General features: G+C 54.3%; 1 protein-coding gene across 3 annotated transcripts in view; it reads right to left on the reverse strand.

Annotated features, from left to right (window-relative positions):
- Positions 1–39: 39 nt before the first annotated feature.
- Positions 40–22,719, reverse strand: part of LOC120905124 (protein dachsous) — an 87,417-nt gene continuing 64,737 nt past the window's right edge. For all 3 annotated transcript variants that reach the window (XM_040315883.1, XM_040315885.1, XM_040315884.1), the window contains exons 4-13: positions 10,517–10,697; positions 9,905–10,393; positions 9,207–9,817; positions 8,661–9,126; positions 8,095–8,597; positions 6,529–8,029; positions 6,078–6,450; positions 4,866–6,004; positions 4,472–4,777; positions 40–4,385 (exon numbers count right to left, since the gene is read on the reverse strand). In XM_040315883.1, the coding sequence (XP_040171817.1) occupies positions 1,315–4,385; positions 4,472–4,777; positions 4,866–6,004; positions 6,078–6,450; positions 6,529–8,029; positions 8,095–8,597; positions 8,661–9,126; positions 9,207–9,817; positions 9,905–10,393; positions 10,517–10,697 (8,640 nt within the window). In that variant the 3' untranslated portion in view covers positions 40–1,314. The remainder of the gene's footprint in view (positions 4,386–4,471; positions 4,778–4,865; positions 6,005–6,077; positions 6,451–6,528; positions 8,030–8,094; positions 8,598–8,660; positions 9,127–9,206; positions 9,818–9,904; positions 10,394–10,516; positions 10,698–22,719) is intronic.

Consider the following 22,719-nt stretch of genomic DNA (forward strand, 5'->3'; position numbering starts at 1 on the left):
CGTTCCGTTCTTGAAAGACAGAGAAAGAACACATTTGGGTTATTTTTTCGTATAAAACATATCTTTATTTCACCTAAAATACACCTACCGGACAAATACTCGCATTATAAACATCTTCGCCTCTATTACATACATACACACACACATCCTCCCTTACGTTCCCTTCGTTCCATTCTCTAACATATGGCAGTTGCGCAGTTGCTTGTTTGTGGCCTTGTGTGGGGGGCGGGGGGATGGTTTATTAAACGGGACGGTTTTTGTTAAAAAGGCTATCGCGCTGATTTCATAAAAAAAACATATTTAAAAAACAATCGCATGCCCGCATAGTTCGCATTTGTTGCTTCTTCTTCTGCTGAGTAAAATTTGGTGTCCTTAAACGTTATACACATTAGGTAGACGCGGTTATGTTACTGTTCCTGTACACACACAAAAACGAACCACACACTGTTCATGGTTGGCAGTTAGGTTTTTTTCTTTTTTTTAAATGAAACGCGCCTCGAACCCCGAGACATCGTTTGGTTAAATGCAAACTGTACTGTACACACACACGCAAATACATTCGGGCTTCCTTTGCTGGATGTTTGCTAATGCTAATGCCGCACACGCGCGCGCACTAAAACCCCTTTGCTAGCCTTTTTACTAGTTCGCTTTTTAAAAATAATTAAAAATTGCCAATTACTTAAAACGGGATACAGCCCTAAAGCTTGCAGTCTTGTGTGATTTCGCGAGAGTCGAGAGTGACCACTCCACTCTCCACGAATTCGAGATGTAAACCTATGTAATAATGTCTTCCCCTCTTTTCTGTCTCGGCCGGTTCTGTCTCACTCGCTCGACACACATTTACAATCTGGCAAACAAACGGAGTTGCGTTGCCGAGTTTTGCTTTCACTGAGAGTATTTACAGTACTGTTGTATGTAAGCCGTACCTATCTACCTATCTACCTACCTACCAACTACACCTGTACAGTACGCCTAGCGATTGTAGCGGTGTGATTCAATTCACACACACACGGAGAGAGGGGAAGATGGACGGATGGACATCGCTGCCAGACTTACTACACTCACACGCGCTCTTATCTACTATTTACAGTCGCGGATAGTCACATCTTGGAAGGAGGAGGAGGAGCAGGAGGGGATCTTGTGCTGGGAGAATCGCACCGGATTTGGATCGAAATAATAATTTTACTACAACAATGGAGCTCTCGAACGCCGAATCGCTGCTCGCTCGATATGTACACGACCTTTGTTTTTGGGACAATACCTTACACCTACACAGCCATGCGAAGTGGGACGGAGGGGGACTAACCCTCCCTCTCAGTACGGTTTCCGCTGACCGGCCGGACCCCGTTGCTGGGGTGGACGGGGCAGCGAAACCATATGGTGGGAGGTGGGCATTCCCGTCGACACGACGTGCGGCGAGATGGAGGGTGATCGTGTCGCCAGCGGCGACAGCGAAGGGGAGAAGCTCGGCGACATGGCTGACGAGGTGCTGAAGCCGGCGGCCGAATCGTGACTAATGGGCGACCGGGGCAGCAGGTACTGGTTGGGGGCGCCCCCATGATGGCTGCCCGGGTTGTTGCGCCCGGCAAAGACGGGCACGTTGATCGAGCGGGGCGCCACGTTCGTCAGCAGGGGCGGCGGCAGCGTTTTCACCGTGTGGTGCAGCGAGTTTTTGCTCTTCGCACTCGACGCCCCGCTGTTGCCGCTCTGCACGGATAGCGTATCATCCTTAAGGCGCGCAATTTCCGAAAACACGTGCGCCAGCGGCTGGTACTGGGGGCCCCAGTCGAGCAGGTAGTCCCAGTTGTAGCTGCCGGTCAGCTCCTCCTCGCTGTGCACGATCGAGCTGAGCGAACCGTTCATCGAGATGCCCTGCTGGTTGCCGACGACCGGCACGTCGCCGTACCCGCCCATCATCACGTGGTCGACGGTGGCGCCGATGCTGCCCGCGTTCGTGACCGTCTCGTCGACGCTGCTCGCCCGGTCGCTGTTGTTGGTGACGTCGTTCAGCTTGGCGTAGATCAGATTGGTCAGGTCCGATTCCCGATGATGCTCGTCGTCGTGGAACATGTGCAGCGTGTCGATCGGCAGCGTGTGCAGCATCGCGTCCTTCGAGCTGCCCAGCCCCATGCTTTCCGAGCAGCGGCGCGACGAGTTGGACGCGTTGCCCGTCGTGCCGTTGTCGACGATGCCGAGCCGCGCCAGGTACTCCTGCGTGTTCTGCACCGACACGTCCGACAGGCGCCCGTCGAGCTGCAGGCCGTCGCGCTGCAGCGGTCCACCCTCGTTGATCATGCGGATCTCCTCGTCCTCGCCGTCGTCCTCGGCCGAACCGCGCCCACTCGAGCCGGACTGCTCCGAGCCGGACAGCTCCGAGGTGGTGGCGGCGCCCGAGTTCGAGCTCGCCCCGTACGGCGGGATCTCGTCGTACTTGGGCGGTGCGAACTGGCCCGCTCCCGTCGCTCCGCTGGACGACCCGCGGATCGGGATCGTATCGAAGGCGCTCGGGTCGACGTAGTTGTTCGAGTGTCCAACCGACTCCGAACTTAGCCCCGTCTTGTTCACGTGCTTCTGCTGCCGGTTGCGCATGTGCAGGAAGAGAAACACGGACGCTACGCCGACGATGATCAGCAGCAGCGAGATCACTAGCCCGACGGCCCAGTTGGCGAATCCACCACCGGCCGACACGGACTGCGAGTTTTCATAGCCTCCACTTCCTCCGCTGCCACTGCCCAGCTCGTTACCCTTCAGATGTGCCAACGCGTCGATCGCGATCTCCACCACGGTCATGTTTGTGAGCGAACCCTGTCGACCGGACCCGGCCGTCACCACGAGGCTAATGTCACGCCCAGCCTCCAGCATGGATGCCACGTTATCGAGCCGCTTCTTGATCAGAATGGCCCCCGTCGTACGGTTCATCTTAAAGTACGGATGCTGCGTCGTGAGCTGGTACACAATGCGTCCGTCCGGTCCACGATCCCGATCCGTTGCCGTGACGTGCCCAACCACGTACCCCACCGGCAGCTGACCGGATTCGGGCGTCTTGATGACGAACCGGTACGTACGCTCCGTAAACTGTGGACTAAACTCGTCCCGGCTTTCAATTACGATCTTCACTCGCACGGTTTTCGACTTGCCGCCCGTATCGGTCGCTCGCAGTGCGAAGGCGTACCGGTTTTTCTCCTCGTAGTCGAACACGGCGTTCGAGTTGACGACTCCACTCGTGGGGTCCACCTTGAACAGCTTCCAGCTGTCATCCAGCCCGGAATAGGCGCCCGAGAGCACGCTGTCGATCGTGTAGTTCACGGTACCGAACGGTCCCCGGTCCATATCGGTCGCCCGGGCCGTAAAGATGCTGATGCCGATGGGTTCGTTCTCGCCCACGAACTCCAGATACTCGGGCACCGGGAACTGTGGCTCGTTGTCGTTCTCATCGGACAGTGCGATCGTGAACGGGTGTACCGAGCAGCGCGGGGCCGAGTGGCTATCGCACGCACGCACCACCAGACTGTACTGCGTCTGGCCGTGATCGTAATCCAGGTACTTGTTGGTGTACAGCAGCCCCGACACCAGGTCGATCGAAAACATGCCACTGTCGTTGCCGGATATGATCTGATAGATCACCTCCGAGCTGGGCGAACCGGACAGATCGGCATCGAGGGCGGACAGCTTCGCGATGGAGTGCTTGATTGGTGCCAGCTCCCCGATCGTCGCCTCGTAGCTGCCCGGCTGGAACTCGGGCGCATTGTCGTTTGCGTCCTCCACCGTCACGATGACGCGGATGATCGTGCTGAGGCTCGCGTCGGGCCGGCTGATGTGCCTCGTGCCCGGTTCAACCGTCACCAGCTTCAGCTCGTAGTAGTCCACACGCTCGCGGTCTAGTCGATCCACCAGCACGATCGCTCCCTCGGGATACGTTACATCGAACACCGAGCCCTCGTTACCGTCGATTATTTCGAACGCTATCGCCGACTCTGCACCGGACTGCTGCTGAAGGATCGACTTCGGGATCAGGTTGACGACCGTTGTGCCGGGCAGCGCTTCCTCGTTCATCGACACGCGGTACTGGCTCTGGATGTACTGGGGGTTAGCTTTGCCCTTCGATTTCATCTCCAACCGGACGGTGGTGGTCGAGGATAGCGCTGGCTGACCCGAGTCAGTCGCCCGTACGGTAAGATACAGCGTGCCACCGGTGCCACTCGTCGACAGCTGGCTAACGTTGGCAAACAGTTGGCCCGTGGACTCGTCGATGGTGAAGCCGCTGGCCATCACCATACCCTTGGGTGGAACGATCGAGTAGCGCACGATTGCGTTCGGTTCGCTGTCCGCGTCAGTTGCATTGACCGAGAGGATCATCACGTTTGTGTTGCTACCGTCAGTCGAATCTGTGGTGGAACGGAAGTGGGAAAGATATTAGCATTTCTGGCTAGTTTTAACCAGTCAGCAGGCTTGCAAGAAGTCGGCTACATACCGGACAGCATGGCGTGGTAGGTGATTTGCTGGAACACGGGGGCATTGTCGTTCACGTCCACCACACGCACCGTGAGCGTCGTGCGAGCGACATGTGCCGAGTCGGAGGCCAGCAATCGCAGCAGAAACTCGTGCCGATCCTCGTAGTCGAGGGGACGAATCAGTATGATCTTCCCACTGTACCGATCGATGGAGAAGTAGCTGGTCGCGTCGTCATCGCTCAGCTCGGCGAAGCTGTACGTCAGCGGCGGATTGGTATCCACATCGTTGGCCGTGATGGTGGTGAGCACGGTCCCGACGCTGGTCGCTATAAATAAAACAGACAGAGGCCGCGTCGTTTAATTCCGGCACTTGGGGGGAAAAGGCCGCCCGAGCAGCGTGCATCATCCACTTACCTTCGCTAACACTGATGACGGTGTTCGGTGGAAAGGTCGGCTGGTTGTCGTTGACATCGACCACGTTCACGTTGATGGTGGCGGTTCCCGTCATCTGCGGCACGCCTTCATCGGTGGCAATCACCTTCAGCTTGTACTTGTCGCGGATCTCCCGGTCGAGCACGATGTTCGTCTTGACAATGCCGCTAAATGCCGGCTCAATGATGAACGCGTTGTCATGGTTGCCGTCGACGATGTGGTACAGGATGCGTGCGTTCGCTCCCTGATCCGAATCGAACGCGCCGACCTTGATCACGAACGTGCCCTTGCTGTTGCCCTCCCAGACGGAGGCCGCGTACTGCTGCTGCGTGAAGCGCGGCGCATTGTCGTTCTCGTCCCGCAGCTCCACCGTGATGGAGGTGTAGCCGTACAGCAGGGGAGTGCCATCCGTGCGGGCAACGGCCACTAGCTCGATGCCTTCGCTCTTCAGCCGGCTGAAGCGCTCGTAGTCCAGATTGTGCGAGTTGCGAATCCGGACGTCACCCGTGACGGCATCGATCGAGAACGTCCCATCCTCGTTGCCCGAGCCGAAGCTGTAGATGATCTTCTGCCGACGGCCGTCACTGCGCACAGCGCTCAGCTGCAGCACCGGCTGTCCGACCGGCGTATTCTCGGACAGCGTTACGCGGTAGGAGCTGTTCTGGAATCGCAGCACGGGCAGCTCCTGCTGCACTTCTCCAACGCGCAGCTCGATCAGCCCGGTCGCAATCTGGGGCGGATTGCCCTTGTCGCGCGCCGTCACCTCGATGTGCAGCAGCCGGCCGTTCTCGCTCGCCAGGCTTTGCGTCGCGCTGAGTGCGCCGGTCGTCGGGTTGATCCGGAACTTGCCATTGCTGGCGTTTTCGTTCAAGCTGTACACGATCTCTCCGTTGCTGCCCTGGTCGCTGTCGGAGGCCGAGATATGTAGCAGTGTTTGGCCCGGTTGCACCAGCGCACCGATTTGCTCCCGGAACGGATACTTATCAAACACGGGTTTGTTGTCGTTCACGTCCGCTATGATCACCTGCACGGGCACGTTTTGCGAGCGCGCATTGTAGCGACCACCATCCATCGCCACCACCATGAAGTTGTACACGTTTTGCCGTTCGCGATCGAAAAGCCTATGGTGTGAAAACGTTTGGGATTAATTTGTGGACCTTTTTTGTTGGCAAACAACGGACCGCAGACACTTACCCAGCTGTAGTGATGACGCCCGTTTTGCTGTCGATGTCGAACAACCACTCGGTCACGTTGGCCAGCGAGTAGACGATGCGAGCGTTAATGCCCACGTCCGCATCGATGGCCTTCACCGTGAGCACCGTCGTACCGATCTGCGCATCCTCGTCGATCGTCGCGATGTACTTCTGCAGCTCGAACTTGGGATCGTTGTCGTTTTCATCCTCCACGCGGATAGTGATGTTGCAGTGCCCCTGGTGGGATACGGGCGAGCCACGATCTTGTGCGGTGATTTGCAGCACGTACCTCGCGTGCACTTCCCGATCGAGTGGCCGAGCCGTCAACGCACCGGTGTGTAGGTCGATGCTGAACTTGTTGCCCATGTTTCCACCTGCGAGAAATGTGAAAAAAACAACAAGAAAACATGTCATATTGCACACAAGATGGAGGGTAAAGCTGCCTGACTTACCCGAAATACTGTATGTTATTTCACCGTTCAGCCCGTCGTCCGCATCGGTCGCAACGACAGTGTGAATCACCGAGAGCTCGCTGTTCTCCGGCACCGCTAGAGGATAGCAGGAGCCCTGCACGAACTCGGGCGCATGGTCATTGACGTCGGTGACGCGTACAACGAGCGTGGCTACATCGAACTGGGCCATATCCTGGCTGGACGCTGCGGAAGATGACGGTTTCTTGAACCGTCCGCCCTCCGTCACGTAGATCGGAATCGTGTACAGGTCCTTGGATTCCCGATCGAAGGTCCCCCGCGTCGTGACGATGCCCCGTACCGAATCCACCGCAAAGTGGTCCTCACCGACACCCTTCGGTATTTCGTACGTAAGATTGAGCCCAGCCCCGGAGCCACCGTCCGAGTGGGATCTGGCCGACACGCGCACCACAAAGCTGCCGCTCGGCACGTTTTCCGTAATGTTCACGTGATACACCGGTTCGACGAAGCGGGGCGGATTGTTGGTCATATTCTGGATGACCACCTGCAGCGTCATCTTGGCTTCGCGCGGTCGGGGCGACCCGTGATCGCTGGCCGATATCACTAGCTGGTACTTCCCGCTGACGGAGTTACGCTTACCGCTGTCCATGATGAAGTTGCTGCTGAACGGTTTGGCCAACCGAATCACGCCGGTGCTGGAGTCGATCGTGAACCGCTCGTCTTCGTTGCCCCCGACGAAGGTGTACGCGATGTGCCCGTTCTCCCCACTGTCCGGATCGATGGCCACCACGTGCGACACGACCTGGTCGATTTCCAGCGAGTCGCTAATGTACACCACACCGTCGGCTGCCTGCGGGATCACAAACTTGGGCGAGTTGTCGTTCACGTCCGTAACCATGATGCGTGCCGTGGCGGAAGTCGTTAGCCGCTCGGTAACGTTCGACGATTGGTCGGTGGCCTGCACGATCAGCAGGAACTCTTGCGTGTCTTCGTGGTCGAGCGGGGCGAGCAGCGTCAGCGATCCGGTCAGCGAATCGATCGCGAAATATTCCTTCTGCGCGAGATGGGCCGGCTTCGAGAGGTTGTACTTAATTTCCGCATTCGTGCCGGTGTCGTTGTCCTGCACGGTAAAGTTGTACACGATCGCGCCGACCGGGGTGTCCTCCGAGACGTACACGTTGATCGGATCGCTGGGCCATTTCGGTGGGTTGTCGTTCACGTCCGCTATCTCGATCTTCACTGTGACGGCGGAACTCTGCGGATTGTTGCTGGCGCTCGTGTCCAGCGCGCGAATCTCCATGCGATATTCGCTCTGCTGTTCACGGTCCAGCTGTCTAGCGACTACCAGCTTGCCCGAGTTGCGATCGATATCAAACGCACCCTCGGTGATATCGTTCGTCAGTGGGGTGAGGGTGTAGGTAATGTGCAGATCGCTACTGCTCGAGATGAAGTTTTCCGCATCCGATTGCTCATTGCCACTGATTGACCCGATGATATGTCCAACGCCGACATCTTCTCGTAGCTGTAGCGGATAGGGAAATGAAATGTTACCAACACTTCAACCACAGAAAATCAATCCCAACTTACCCTAAACACTAGACTGGAACTGGTAAACGTAGGCCGGTTATCGTTCAGATCCAGCACCTCTATCCTCAGCAAACGGACGGTCTGCTTCGGAGGTTTTCCATTGTCTGTGGCGGCCACTGCCAACCGATAGATTGTCTTCTCCTCGTGGTCCAGCGATGTTTTCGTGCGAATTACCCCACTCATCGGATCGATCGAGAACATACCGTACCCGTCGGAATCACGACCCTTGAGGATGGAGTAGCTGATGGAAGCGTTCTGCCCGTGGTCTCGATCGATCGCTCGCACCTTTACCACCTCCGTCCCGATCGGTTGTTCCTCGCGCACACTCACAACATCCTCTTGCGGGTCGACGATATCCGGCGCATTATCATTGACGTCCAGAATCTGTACCTTGACCGATACTCGTGAGCTCCGGTAGGGCGTGCCTTGATCGCGTGCTTCAACCACCAGATCGTAGGAGGCTTTCGTTTCGCGGTCCAGCGAATCACGCGTAGTTATCTCACCTAGAATGCAATACACAGCCAGTTAGAGGTATGTAAGAGACCATCACCCATCCAAGAGCTTACCTGAGACAGGGTTAATCTGGAAGCTCGTATTACTCGGTATGAGACTGTACCGCACGACCGCATTGATGCCCGCATCGGAGTCCGAAGCCGACACGGTACCAATCATAGCACCGCGGCGCATGTTTTCCTCGATTTCGAACTCGTACAGACTCTTCGCAAAGATGGGACTGTTGTCGTTGGCGTCCAGTATCGTGACGATCACATGTGCCGTGGCCGTCAGTGTCGGCACACCGTTATCGCTCACTATCACAGTGATGTTGTAGCGCTCCTTCACCTCCCGGTCGAGCTTGGTGCGCAGATAGATCCAGCCGCTGTTCGGAAAGATGCCGAATATCTCCGCCACCGGTTCGTCGGGCGACGCCGGTTGCGTCGACTTCCCGGTACGCTGATGATCTTCGCCGAGGATTTTGTACGTCAGTCGGGCATTGTTGCCCGTGTCAGCGTCTGTCGCGCTGACTTGTAGTATCTGTAACATGGGAAAGGAAGCAGCGGCAATGTAAGTCATCGTAAGTCATCCATCAGAACACCCAGCCTGTTTGCACTCACCTGTGAATTGCTCGGAGTTGACTCGATGACCGAGATGGCATACTCGTTCTTCTCGAAAATGGGAGCATTATCGTTCACATCCTGCACCTCCACCAGAATGGTCAGATTGGTGGACAGCGACGGCGTACCGGAGTCAGATGCCGTGACAACCAGCGTGTGGCGCTGCATCGACTCGTAGTCTAGCGGTCGAGCCAAGGTCAAATGTCCGCTGCGGCTGTCCATGCTGAACAGGCTGGACCGGGCACCGCTCAGCGTATTGCCCTGGCCCGCCAGCATGTACGTTATCACACCACTCATGCCCGAGTCTTTGTCCTGCGCGTTAGCCTCGTACAGCGGCGAGCCGATCTCCACATTTTCCGGCACGGAAATGCGCACCGTGTTCGACTCAAACTCGGGTGGATTGTCGTTCACGTCCTCGATGTCGATGTTGACCTGGGTGTGACCGTAGGCCGGTGGATCGCCACTCGTCGCTTGAATGTTGAGCAGCACCTGCGGCTTTGTTTCGTGATCCAGCGCATTGGCAACGCGTATGTTTCCCGACACCGGATCGATCGCGAAGAACCCATCCGGATCGCCGGAATAGATGAAGTATCGTAACGATCCACGGTTTCCTACAGACATTGTAATGGGTATCACCACACATTCTTCTATTAATGATCTGACTTTCAAACAACAAACAACACGTCCCGCTCACTTACCTGAGTTGCTGCTCGTTGCCGATACCGTTCCGACAACCGTGTTTCGCTTCACATCTTCCTTCACGTAGTACGTATAGCGAGGCTTGTCAAAGATTGGCGGCCGCTGCGTGGCATCGATCACGCTAATGAACACCTCCGCGTCATGCGTCGACCGAAGACCACCGCCGTCGCTGGCGGAGATGTTCAGCCGGTGGTAGGGCTGCGTCCGGCTGGACAGCATGTTTGGGCGCGTCACAAAGATTTCACCCGTCAGTCGGTCCATGCGGAAGATGCCGGCCTCGTTGCCGGCCACAATGCGGTAGCTGATCGTGCCGAAGCTGCCCGAGTCGGAATCGGTCGCCACGACCACCACGACCGGCGTGGAGAGCAGCGAGTTGGTCGGCATCGACTCGCGCAGTGACACGTTGTACTCGCGCGGGTAAAAAGTTGGCCGATTGTCGTTCACATCCGTCAGCTGGATCTTCACCATGGCGGTCGTACTGAGGCCTCCTGTGGCGAAACAAAAGAGCGGGGGAAAAAATGTCGATGTTAGTACAGGCCATGCAGGAAAGCCCAGCAGCAGGTTGTCCTGCTGAACTGCGGCGAAACGGTCCCAACCGAGCTGTCACATACCTCGGTCGGTCGCAATGATGGGAAACTCGTAGGAATTGCGCGTCTCGTAGTCCAGCTCGCTGGCGATGCACACCTCGCCCGTGCTCGGGCGGATCTCGAACTCCGCGTTCTTCTTGTAGCCCTCGCCGAGGGTGTAGTTCACCATTGCGTTAACGCCGCAGTCCGGATCGGTAGCCGATACCTGTAATTACCAAAACGCGGCATCGCAGACGGTCGAAATGCGTCCGAAAGGAAGAGAAAAGCGGGAAGAACGAAACGATAGGTTAGAATGCCGACTGTTGAAACAAACCCAAATCCCAATGCCCATTGCCCTTCTACCATGCCCTCGGTAATGGACCGAATGTGTGTGTGTGTGTGTGTGTGTGTGGGTTCAAGCATCATTAATTCTAAGCGCGGGGCCAGTGTACACGTGTTTCCATTGATTATCGCAAACGTGGCGCAATTGGCGCAACCGACGCAACCATGCCTTTAGACGAAGGATCGATCATGCTTCCCGTACAACCCAGCTGCGGCATGTTGCCTTTGATCTTCGACCAGTTCCTCTTCGGCCATTACCGGCCCCGTACCATCTCCACCCCCCGCACCCGGGGGGTTTCGGGAGCAGCCTAATGTGGAATTAAATTAATAATAATTATTCCATGGAACCGTCCGTGAAATCGGTCCCGCATGCGTCCGATGGGCGCATCTAGTGCGCGCTAGATGAGCGCAAGTTGCAACTTTCCAGCCATGCCCTGCCTCCGACGCCTGGGCGCCGCCCCGGGTGCGCAGCGTGAGCGCTGGTGGAACTGAAATGGATTTCACCTCACTCGATCGATCGATCGCCGATGCTCGATGGCCGGTCGGGTTTTGAAGTGATTTCGTTTTATTTCACCCACGATTCCACGACTCACTCCAGCCTTTAGCGGTGGCACAAAATCGAAACCACAAGCCAGCAGGGGAGGAGGGCACATTAGCGAACGAAGCGAGGTAAATGGTAAATGAACAATTTTCGACTATTTATACGGTAATGAGTGGCTGATCTTTGAACTAATGGGAAACGTATCGTCTTCTTTGGGCAGAGTGCGTGGCCGGACTCTGGGCTGGGGTGCCTTGTTGTGACAGTGGTGGTGGTCCGTGTGCTGTGTGGCCCCCATTCACCGTGGCCGGTGGTTAAGATCTAACCGTTACGATTATGGTGGCGAATGTGGGTTTGAAACCGCCACAGTAGTCAATAAAATTAATCCTTCGCAAATGTCCTTAACGAGCCGTTTGGAGAAAGGCGAAAGTAAAAGCAGCGATGCAGGCTGAGCTCTTACAAAAAAGCTTTTTTTGCAAAAAAAAAAAAGAAATAAATGTGGAACCATATTTTGCGATGAGAGCGAACACGACCACGAGGCACCACCGCTACGGGTGAAAAAGAGTAATGCCCAATTGGTGTTTCTGCAACTGGACCCCCTTCCCGTCTCAGTCTCAGCATGGAAATCGGGCACGGTTTGGGGAGCTTTGTGTGTGAGAAACAGGGGCCAGTGCCTGTTGCACCAGCGCACCGCGCAGAGATGAAGATGGAGAGTCACATAAAATACCCATATTCGTAATTCGTGTTTTCTTGTCTTATCCCCGGCTGTTATCTTTTATGACTGCGCTGCACTCCAAGTGCAAGCCCTGGGACGCTGGGATTTTCGTACGGGCCAGCGCTTCAAACTTCAAACCAAGCGTTGATGTCCTTCCTGGCGTCTTGATTTAACGCGCTCCCGCGGTCGCGGCAAGGGACGCCATACGCGATGACGCGGCGGAAAGTAGCAGCAGCCAATTTTAAGACGACTCTGTCTGCCTGTGACTCGCACTGCTGCTCACATATTTTCATTATTATCTCTAAAATATATTTTTTCCTCTTCGGCGCACGGCGTCCCAGTGGCCAGAGGAAGCGAATCGACTAACAACAACTGCCAAAAAAAAAGAACGGCCAAAATACGAATGAGATGATGAAACGAGAAGAAAATCATCCTCTCTCCCCCCCAAAAAAAAAGGTGCTTGCTAAAAGAAAAGGCACGGCCACGGGATGTAGAAGCAAATGCACACACAAAAAACACTCAACCACACACACGCACGCACTCGCAGACACTCACCCCAATATGGCTCAGCCGGCGGAGAAGAGAAATGAGCCTTCATCCTTTATTTTTAATGATTTTCTGAAAGATGCGTTCGGTGCGATGCGCGTCGCGCTACCGCGTATTATCCGATCCGGGCGATCGGGTTTTCTGGACCGGATAGTGATCGGACGCGCGGACGCGACAGTGAATCATATGTGGACGCGGGCAAAGGCATCCTTTCTCCCCCCCTCCCTCCCCACGCGGTTGGTGCGGTGCAGCAGAGCCATGTTTTGCTTTTGGACGTGTGATTTTTCTCGTGTGCGATCGCTCTCCAAAGCACAGCTAGCGCTGTCCAGCCGTGTGACAACGGCACGTTTTGGAGCACTGTTTTTGGGGGTGCTGCCGCATTTTTCAACCCGAACGTGAACCGAGACACAGTGTGCGCCCCCGGAGCAATCCGGCATGGGGTGTTTTGTGTATCGCGTTTCGCAGCGAACAAAACACTGCTATCGGATGGTTTTAATCAAATCAGGTGCATGGGTTTTATCATTTAAATTCGAAGTGAAGATTAATACGATGGGATCATAAATCAATTTGCGAGCAAAGTGGCGAGGATCGAACGTGGTTGGAGAGCCACTCCACGTACTGAGTTGAATTCAGTGTGTGTGTGCCGCTTCTGCTGGAGGGCTAACACGATCTTGTGCGATCTCGACACGTTATCTGCAGCGCGCGATCCTTTTCCTCGTGCCCGGGTGACGACACCGTAAAGGGGGGGCTGGTGGACCCGCGCCCGGGTGACGAAACGACAAGACCTCGCAGCCACGTTTAGCAGGGTTGGCAAGCAATTCGAGTGTGATTGTGTGAAAGCAGTCCCGCAGCCCGGAGCGGCGGCGATGCGTTTTTGCATCCCCTGCTAACGATTTCGACGACGATCGGGGCTAGGTGTATTTCGCATCTTGTGACCTACGTTCGGGAGAGGACACGTTCAGCAAAAAGGGGGGTTTAGGGGGAATTGGGTGGTTCATATTTCTCACTCTTTGTTCTCCGCGATGGCGGGCGCGAGGCACGACTTTTGCGCGTTAGTAGTTTGTCTCCGGCTCGGACCTCCGGGGAAGCTTCCGCGAAGGAGGGCCGCCCCACGGTTAGGGGCTTTAATTGAATTTTTATGTAGCAAACCGGCGAAAACTATGTAATCGATGCGCGCGAGCGCGTAAGTTGAATGTATTGCAACGTTCGAATTTGCACCGTGTCGAAGGGTGCACGGGCGGGATGGTATGCTGCTGTGGAATGCAAATAAGACGGCAGGATCAATGGCAATGGCTCCCTTCCCTCGATGGGCGTTCAGAGGCCGCGGAGCAGAGTTTGAGATGCAAATAGTTTATCAGTTATTTTTATTTTACAATTTTCTGTTTAATGATTCTTCAATTTACCAAAACCGGGGATTGGGATTGTTTCACTCGCACATACACACAGCGACCCAATTTCAAGCTGGGATGCGAACTATACCGTTTTATTTCCACCGGGTACCGTTCGGTACGATATATTTGTTTTCCTCCCACGCCCAGCTGCGTTAACTAGTGCTTTAATCCACCCACTGCGTGATCGGTTCTTCACCCTTTTCCAATAGCTTTAGATAAGTTCGCTTCTCATCGGCCCCGCAGCATGAGCCCCCACACACAGGCTAACATGTGTCGGTACTGTTACTGGCTGCTGCTGCTGCTGCTCCTTCTACTGCTTCTGCACACTGATGACACTTTTGCGGTGTAACAATTTCATTCCCTTCAATGCTACACCCTCCGGAATTGCCAGTCGAGTGCTGGAGGGCAATTTCCCTGACGGTTTCCGTGGGCCCATTGCAGCCGCAGCTATTTAAATGGTTGTACAGCAGCAGCAGCAGCAGCAGCAGCAGCATGAATGAACAAAAAAAAACAAGAAGGTGGGCCCCGAGCAGTCGACCCGAGGCCTGCATCGAGTTAGGTCCCGGACGGGCGATCGAACCGACGACGCGCCGGTTTGTTATCATTCGACAATCTTTTTCAGTATTCATTTGCAATCCAAATAAATTTATGTATATATTCGCGTTCACGTATTATGTAGATACTGACGCGCTTCTGCCGCGAACGGCGAAGGGAAAACGTAGTGGAGTGCAAAAAAAAAAAAACACACACACACACAAAGTGGCAGTAGAAGAAATAAGGCAATTCAATAGACAGATCGAAGCACGGGAGGGCACAAATACAAAAAAAAGAAGAAAAGTCAAGCGCAAGAAATAGAAAGAAGGGGGAAAGACATAACGAAAGGATAATCAAGAACGTCCGCCACCGGCCGGCCCTGTTGCTACGTTTGGTGGTTGTGTTGCTGCTGCTGCCGTTGCTATAGACAGCCGCGGTATTCTCTCTTTCCCTTTCTATCTCTTTCTCTGTCTCTCTTTCGCTGTTCTCCTGATCGAAAAGAGAATATTTTACGAAAGTCACAAATAAACACGATCCCCATCGGGTTGCACGCTGGAAGCGCTGCTGAAGCTTGGAGCTGAGGAGCGAGATCGCTTTCGGCATGGGAGTGCCCCATTCTGGAACAGTGAAATCCACGCGCTCCACGCCACGGGTGCCGATGGAGAGATGCTGCGGAAGCTCGCTTTTCCCTCGCTAGACCGACAGCGGAGACGACAGCTCGAGTTGACATTTTCGACGCTCGGGCCGAGATGGAGATACACACAGCCCAGGCAGGGGGAGGGGGGAGGGATGGAGGCCACATGAACACATCTCGTCTACTATTCGGGTCGGTTCGAATTGGCTTTTCCACGGAGCAGCAGCCCAGCGAAGCCGAGGGGTCGCCAGTAATACGCCTCTCAACGGCCAACGATCGAAGCCTTATCTAATTGTAATTAAAACGGTTATCTAAATCTTGTGGTAAATCAATTAATCTCGAAACCTGCACCGACTACACTTGTGTGCTTGTGGCCGAGAGGGCCGATCGGGGGCTATTTCGGTGCTTGGAACGGGGCTGGGTTGGCCTAAGCCAACTTCCTGCATACACACACACACACATATGCAATTTCACCGGGAAAACAGGTCGACTAACACACACATACAAAGACCGATCGTGGGGTTGGGTTGGGAGGAATGTTTTAGTTTCACACAACCGATCGCTTCGGATCAGGTATTTCATGCGGAAAATCGGCCTACTAGGAAGTGAACTGAAACCGATCGCCAGACGGTACATGTGTGTGTGTGTGTGTGTGTGCACGAATGACCACAGATTCAAAGGTCGCAACCTTTGTCTCACTTTTGTAATGTGCTTATGCGCCTTGCTATTGACCAGACGCTACAAAGACGCTCCAGCCCGTTACTTCCGCGCAGAGAGGAGGCATGTGGATGCTTTAAGGGCAATCGTACCACCCTCTACTGCAGAATGGGGCCAGATCATCCGGGGGCCACTTGGGGGAAAAAACGAATTTACGTATCCACGGCAAGCAGCTGCGAATCGAATCAAAAGAATGTCGATAGCAGCAGCAGAAGGGCAAAAGTCGGGCAACGGCAAACCGCAGAAACGCATAAATGTTATAATTAATGGAAAAAATATCGTAATGAACGCTCCACGCGTATTCTAATTAAATCAATATATTCCACAGGAACGCTCGCCTGGGTCCCTCGCACGTTCGTCAGCTTCGACGCAAATTTTGCGCAACCGCGGGACACCGCGTGGTTGACGGACGACCGTTGGGCCGAGATTGGCAGGGGGAGAAGGCCGTTGTTGGCGTTGTTTTTGGTCCCTCACTTTGGTGCGCTCACTTCCCGTCAATCCAAGGGGGTCTCTCTATCAGCAGTGGCCTTCAGCATACCCGCCGACTCCCCCCGATCCTCTCCCACATGGTTCCCAGCTTGCGCCTTCTCCCTCGATTAGTTCATTCGCTCATTAAATCGTTGGAGGCTGTGCGAGCAGTTATCTGGACAGTAAATTTACGTTTTATTTCCTTCCCTTCCTTCACCGGGTGACTCAACCCCAAAACCCGTCGCCTCGAACCAGTTTTTCTCTCTCTCTGTTTCTGTCTCTCTCTCTCTCTCTCTTGCTTGTTTGACAGGGAAGTTCATTCTTTGCTAGAAGAAAGATTGTGCGAGAAAGGGAGCTTCTTTTTTAATTTCACGTCCCAATTCTGGTTCTAACCCCCGTTCTGGCGTTCTGCAATGTGTCGCCTGACTTTCCCTTGCTGGTTCTATGCTTTCCCCTCTGTCCCCTCCCCTTTGACAGCATTATTTCGAAGCCCGGTGGGACAGAGCGGCTGCTCAGTTTTCCTGCCCGTTCGATGACGCATCGATCATTTGCATCCTTTTCCATTTTTGCCAGTCCAGTGGTGGAGGCCTCCCCCGCCCCTCCCTCCTTTTGTCTAAGCTTTTTAACGACTTACGACGGGGTTCGGGAATTTTTAGCGAAAGGTGTTCACTGATTTAAATGAGAATTTTGACATGTCGATGCGACTCCTCACTCGGTTGACCCCTGCCGGGAAGGGCAAATTTATAAGCGCACGAACGTTCGCTGCGCCCGTGCGTCCAGGAGGATTATGCCACCAACCCCCTCGCTATTCGTTCTGTGCGAGAAGAAGGCAAAATGGGCGAAAACTGTTTCGCACAGAAAGCGAACCGTTTTGTGCAAAATCCCGATCACGGAACTGCGGGTTCGAGACGGGCGTGTGTGCGCGCGCGCCCGATCGCGTTTGTGTGTGTGTGTGTGTGTTCTCAGCGTGCGAGAAATTCCAAAGCGATCGCGATTCGTGACGGAGAGGAATGCGGCAAACGGTACGGAACGGCCCAACCACCGCTGTATATGCCCCCGGCCGGCTCCGGGGCGGGGGTTTTGTGCGCCATATTCGAGGCAATCTTTAATTGGGGGGACAGTTGCTGACGTCGCTCAATTAGGGGAAGCTGATGAGCGATCGTAAAACCTCTTTCACGATATCGCGAGATGGATGGAAGTGAATGTGTTTGTGTGTTTGTGGAGGAAGAAGGTTTTGGTGCTTTCTTTGTTTCAATCGATCCGTTCGACTACGTTGGACACGTGGATGCGTATTTATGCGATTTTTTCGAACCATTTGAATTGGACTGTCTTTGTGCGTTAAGTTCTTGCGACCAATTGAGTCGGACCCCGTGGCAATAAGCTCCTCTGGCCTTTATTCCTGCATACCAGGGAACCACCGGGGACGGTAGTCGGACCTCCCCACCTTTGACATAATTATAGTTCCAGCGAGCGTAGAAAGGATTCCGCCTGGCATGGGAGCTACAACGGCGCTGGAACTAATGGTGGAATCTACTTGCACTTGCATACATACACATGACCCATCATTTCACGATTATTGGGAAGGTCGAGCGTGAAAATGGATTTTTATCCGGGCGAGGTCGCGCTGCCAAGAAGGAAAGGAGAGCCTGTGGTATTTAGAGCAGGCGATTATAAAGCGAAAAAAAATAAAAGAAAACGGGACCGTGGACAGCGCCACCGCGTCCGAGGGAAGTCATCTGGGGAGGGGTCGGGCGACGGGGAGGTTCATTTCACCGAAACCCGAGCACGCCAGCCAGAAGAATGATTAATGGGTTGGCATTGTGAGCTAATTATATTTTAATAACATCACTATTGCCATTATTCCCGTGTGATACATTAAAAGGCTTCTTCGTCTAGGAGTCGAGGGGGCTGCACCGGGCAACACAACGAACCAACCAACGAACCAACCAAAGCCGGGCGGTTTTTGATGGGACGCCAACAAACAGTCCTGGTGGTGCGAGAGGGCCTACGAGCCCTCCTAGATGGGTCAGCCAGAGCTTGGCTGGATGTTCCATCATTCGTGCGCTCATAAAACCGCGCCGCAGTGACTTTCGTGTGCCGTTCCGGCAGCAGGTCGGTCTGCGGCGTGTGTGCTCCTTTCCCTGCATGGGGACGAGCGCGCGCGCGCGGTACGTTCTCTCCCAGGCGAAAGAATGGAGCAGACACGAAGAAATCGTTTTGTTGATTGACCTAAAACGCGCCTAATGCCGTTCCTTTCCAGCTCCTGCTTCTTTCTTTCACTCGTGCGCTTCGCGGCCGTATACGGCCGGTGATCTAGTCTGGGCGCATTGTGAGCGTGAGGCTGCTTTTGATGAAGTTTTTATGCGTACAGCCCCTGTGAGCCGGGCCTGAGTGTGTACGGTCTGCCAAAAATCTGGCCATCATCATTGTTGGGGCGGATGGGCATACACACCACCACACCACACGACCAAGAAAAAAAGGGGATAGAAAAAGAGGCAAAGCAAAGTCGGGAGTGAACGGCGCTGGCTGGAAATTCCGAGCATTGTTCCGAGCATCTAGCCACTACGAAAGACTTGGATGCTAGCACAAGCGACGAAACGAATCGTTTCGTACCGAAAAGATCGTTCCCGGCAGGCCGGACTGTGCGCGGCCATTCAGACTGCATCGGTTTGAGGGTGCTCATAAAATTCACTACTTAACGCACACATGATCTCTTCTCCAGCTTTCCATCCAACACGCCCCGCGCGGACTGTTGTGTCTTGCCGCGCGAAGCAAAACAAACAATGTCCGAGAAAGAAGTATTGCGTTTTTTGTGTTGCTGTTGTCTCCTTCCTTTACCTCCACACGTTGTTGCTTTATTTTTTCGCCCGGTTTTATTTTCTAGTCTGGCCTATGGCTCCTTCCCTTCCTAGGAGTGAATCTATCCACCCTTCCAAAAACGGCGCATTTACAATCTTAGACCGGCGGCGGCGGCGGTGGTTCGCGCAAGTGTGAAGGGTTTTATGTTTATTGCATACGTGCCCCGTGGGTTCGGTTCTTTGATGATCAAGTGAAATGAAACACGGCTTGCACCCCTTATTCACACGATAAAACGCGCTGGAAGAAGCGGAGCAGGAGGGCAGAGGAGCCAAACAACGGGCCGAGCCGAGCGGGCTTGCGGGTGGATTAAAATCCCTTGGCCCAACTGTTAAGACAATCTCCTGCGGAAGGTGATCCGATGCGATGGGAACACGATCTCGCGCAGATCAAAGCTGCGCCAAAATCCGCTTCAATATCACGCCGGCCAACGGTAGATGATAAGGAAGGAACGAATGCTCCCGACGTGTCTCTCTCTCTCTCCCCACGAATTGTGTGTGGATTGCGCGTTAGGCAAATGAATGTGCGCTGTAGATGCACATTATTATCGTGCAAATGAAAAGTAATTCGAAAACCAGCACTAACGCAGAAAAGCTAGCGGTAGTCGCGCACGGGAGAGTTTGAACTTTCGGTGGTTTTTGTGTGCCTGCTGCTGCCTCTCCCCGAAATCATTTCCACCGGCTGGAGAAGCCGTGCGTGGTGGAGCATGAACAACGCGGCAGAGAACCTACTTTTGGAGCCATTGCTTCACTGAGCTAGATGATGCATATACATATAAATTCTTCCATTTTGGCGGCACCGTAACACCAGGAGTGGCCAGGAAAGGTTAGACGCACACCGTTGCCGGGCCTTATTTTACTGTTTCTTTTGTTTTGTTTTTGGCAGCGCACTTGGTTTACGATTGTAACAAAAGGTGAATGGATTGTGTGTGTGTATGTATTTTTCGGTGGGGGTTGAGGTTTTAATTTAGATGAATTGGAGCGGCTTTGTTTGATGAATGGTAATGGGGAAGTAATAATAGAAGTAGAATGCGGCGTGCACGCTAACGTACTAAGACACTTGCGCGGGGCAGAAGAACAGAACATTTGCAAGCAGCAGTAGCAGCAGCTTTGGGTTGAATTTTCCACATAACCTGGCTGCAGAAATGTTTCACTTTAATTAAGTCAATTTTCTAGTGCGAAGAAATTGCAAAACAGCATCTGGCAAAGCACTTCGCCCGGGCCCGGGTCTCATTGCATTAGCGAATTAGGGAGCAGCGTGAAGCGCGACCACAGGAACAGGAAGTGGTGGAATTCGTTCCCCCCTCCTCTTCGGCTGCTAATCTCCGATCTGGTCACAAAACCGGGGCATACTGGTGGGCAATACATTTCGTCCGATCGGGGCGTTAATTTCCGTGATCCGGAGACGGAGAAATGCCGAGTACCGCCCGGATTTGCGAACGGCGAACGAACCACACACTTGCGAGCAGCACGGAACAAGCACACACACACACACATATGAGGGAAAGAAGAGAGATGTTTGGTGAACTGCACGATTCCGGACCCCCCTCCCCCTGCCCCCATTCACCCCCAGAAACGTGCGGAAGAATGTCTTTGCTTTCCTATCTGCTTCGCCACAGTACCGGGCGCAGGGGGGCCATGCGAAAGTGTGTACGATATATGAACTCTCTTCAGATTAATTGATCGCCATTTCCACCTCGCAATCAAACGAACAACGCCACATTAATTTCGCTCCCCCCCCCCCCCGTTATTTTTTTGTTGCATTGGGAAAGGGTAAGAAAAATCGATACCTTTTGCGCGGGGGATCAGAAAAGATACCCCCGGGTGAAGGGGTGCGCGGCGAGAGGAACAAAATCCCTGGCTGGATTGTGCGAGATGCGCGAAAAGAGTCCTGCTTAAAAAAAGTGCACCCATCCCTTCGTTCGGGTCGAGGGAGAGATGGGTAAGGGTATGGGGTGCTGCAGCAGGAGTAAAACAGGCTGAGGGAGGGGATGGAACTGCGCCAAATCGGGGACACAAAAGGAAGTGCAAAAAACATGGCAGATTTTTTCACCAACACACCAACGGGGACACAACCGACCCGTTGCAGCCACCAAATGTGTGGAATGTGGCGGCCGGGAGGAGGGGAAAGGGGGCTTGCGGGTTCCGGTGGGGTGACAAGATTTATTTCAACCGAAGCCTTATCTACTCATTTCATTTCATAAATTAAATTTTGGGAAACTGAGCCCATCCCCGTGCGCGCAAGAGAGGAACGTGAACGAAGTATGCGCGAGCGCGCGCGCGCTCGCACACACTCCTTTCGCGCTCGGTTCCTTGTCCGGTGCGTACTGCGAGTGCTGCAGTAGTGGCGGGCTGGCGGGCATTCTGCCGTTGTTGCTGCTTTCATTCACGAGCAACAGTCGCGGCCAAAAAAAAAAAAGGACTCGTAAAATAAGGGAGGGCCCGGGCGTTTGGCGAATGTCGTAAATCGTAGCTCAATTTTGTAGCGTTCGATAAGATTGTTCGATGTTTGTATGCAGCCCCAGACGCAAGACTGCATTTCGGTAACATGGGGAGTGCAAGCGCGCGTGTGTGTGTGTGTGTGTGTGTGTGTGGCTGAAGGCTGTCCGTGAAGACGGGAAAGGATCCGTGGCGCGATCCGTCAGAGGTCAGTGCATGTGATCGCCACGCCACGGCTCGGCAGACGCTCCCTTAATCCAATTAACGGTTAAGTACGTCCTGGCTGGCCGCGCGTTCGCCAGCGTGACAGCTCGCACGAAAGGGCCACCTTCGCCCTTGTCGTGCTGGCCTGGCACAAACAGCACGGTGCTCGGAGAGGAATGGCTCGCAAAACGGTATCTATGTCTGGTATCATCAAGCGTGGTGGTTTAACCTTCATCGGTCGCGGAGTTGCGGAGTTTTTCCGTTCGCTTTATCTGCATGCCGGGTGAGGGGGGGGGGGGGGGGAGTGTGTGGAACACGGGTGAGTGGGTTTATGCAAAAATCTGATCCACGAAAGTCCTTTAAATGCAGGTCGCACGAAGCAGCGAACCCATCACGCTCGGGCTCGGCGAGTTTGGAGGGGAAGGGCGCAAGAGAGCACACCGAAAACATCAACAATCAGATACGCGGGCACACACACAGGCGGGCGAACAGATGGCACAACCCGCTAAAACGGATCCTCGAGGGGTGTTTTGGGACGGGCGGGGTAAGCACATTTACATTAATTTATATGTATATATGAAATAAATAATGTCACTGCCGAAATGTTCGCCCCAAAACTGTTTGCGGGATTTTGCGCGAAATCGATCGCTCGATCGCACACACACACACGGCCGGACGGACGGACCGACGGTTGTAGTGTAGGGGCCCCGCGGGCAACGAATAAATCGGCAAATGGAAACAGGTAGACAGGCAGGACTTTTCGGTAGCGACCATCAAAGAAGAACGGGCAACGGCGGGCGGGCCGAACGGGCGAGCGAAAAAACAAAACGCGCGAAAAGCGCTCGAATTAAACGAGATCGATCGC

Source organism: Anopheles arabiensis, chromosome 3 (assembly GCF_016920715.1).
Source record: "Anopheles arabiensis isolate DONGOLA chromosome 3, AaraD3, whole genome shotgun sequence".
NCBI classification, from domain to species: domain Eukaryota; kingdom Metazoa; phylum Arthropoda; class Insecta; order Diptera; family Culicidae; genus Anopheles; species Anopheles arabiensis.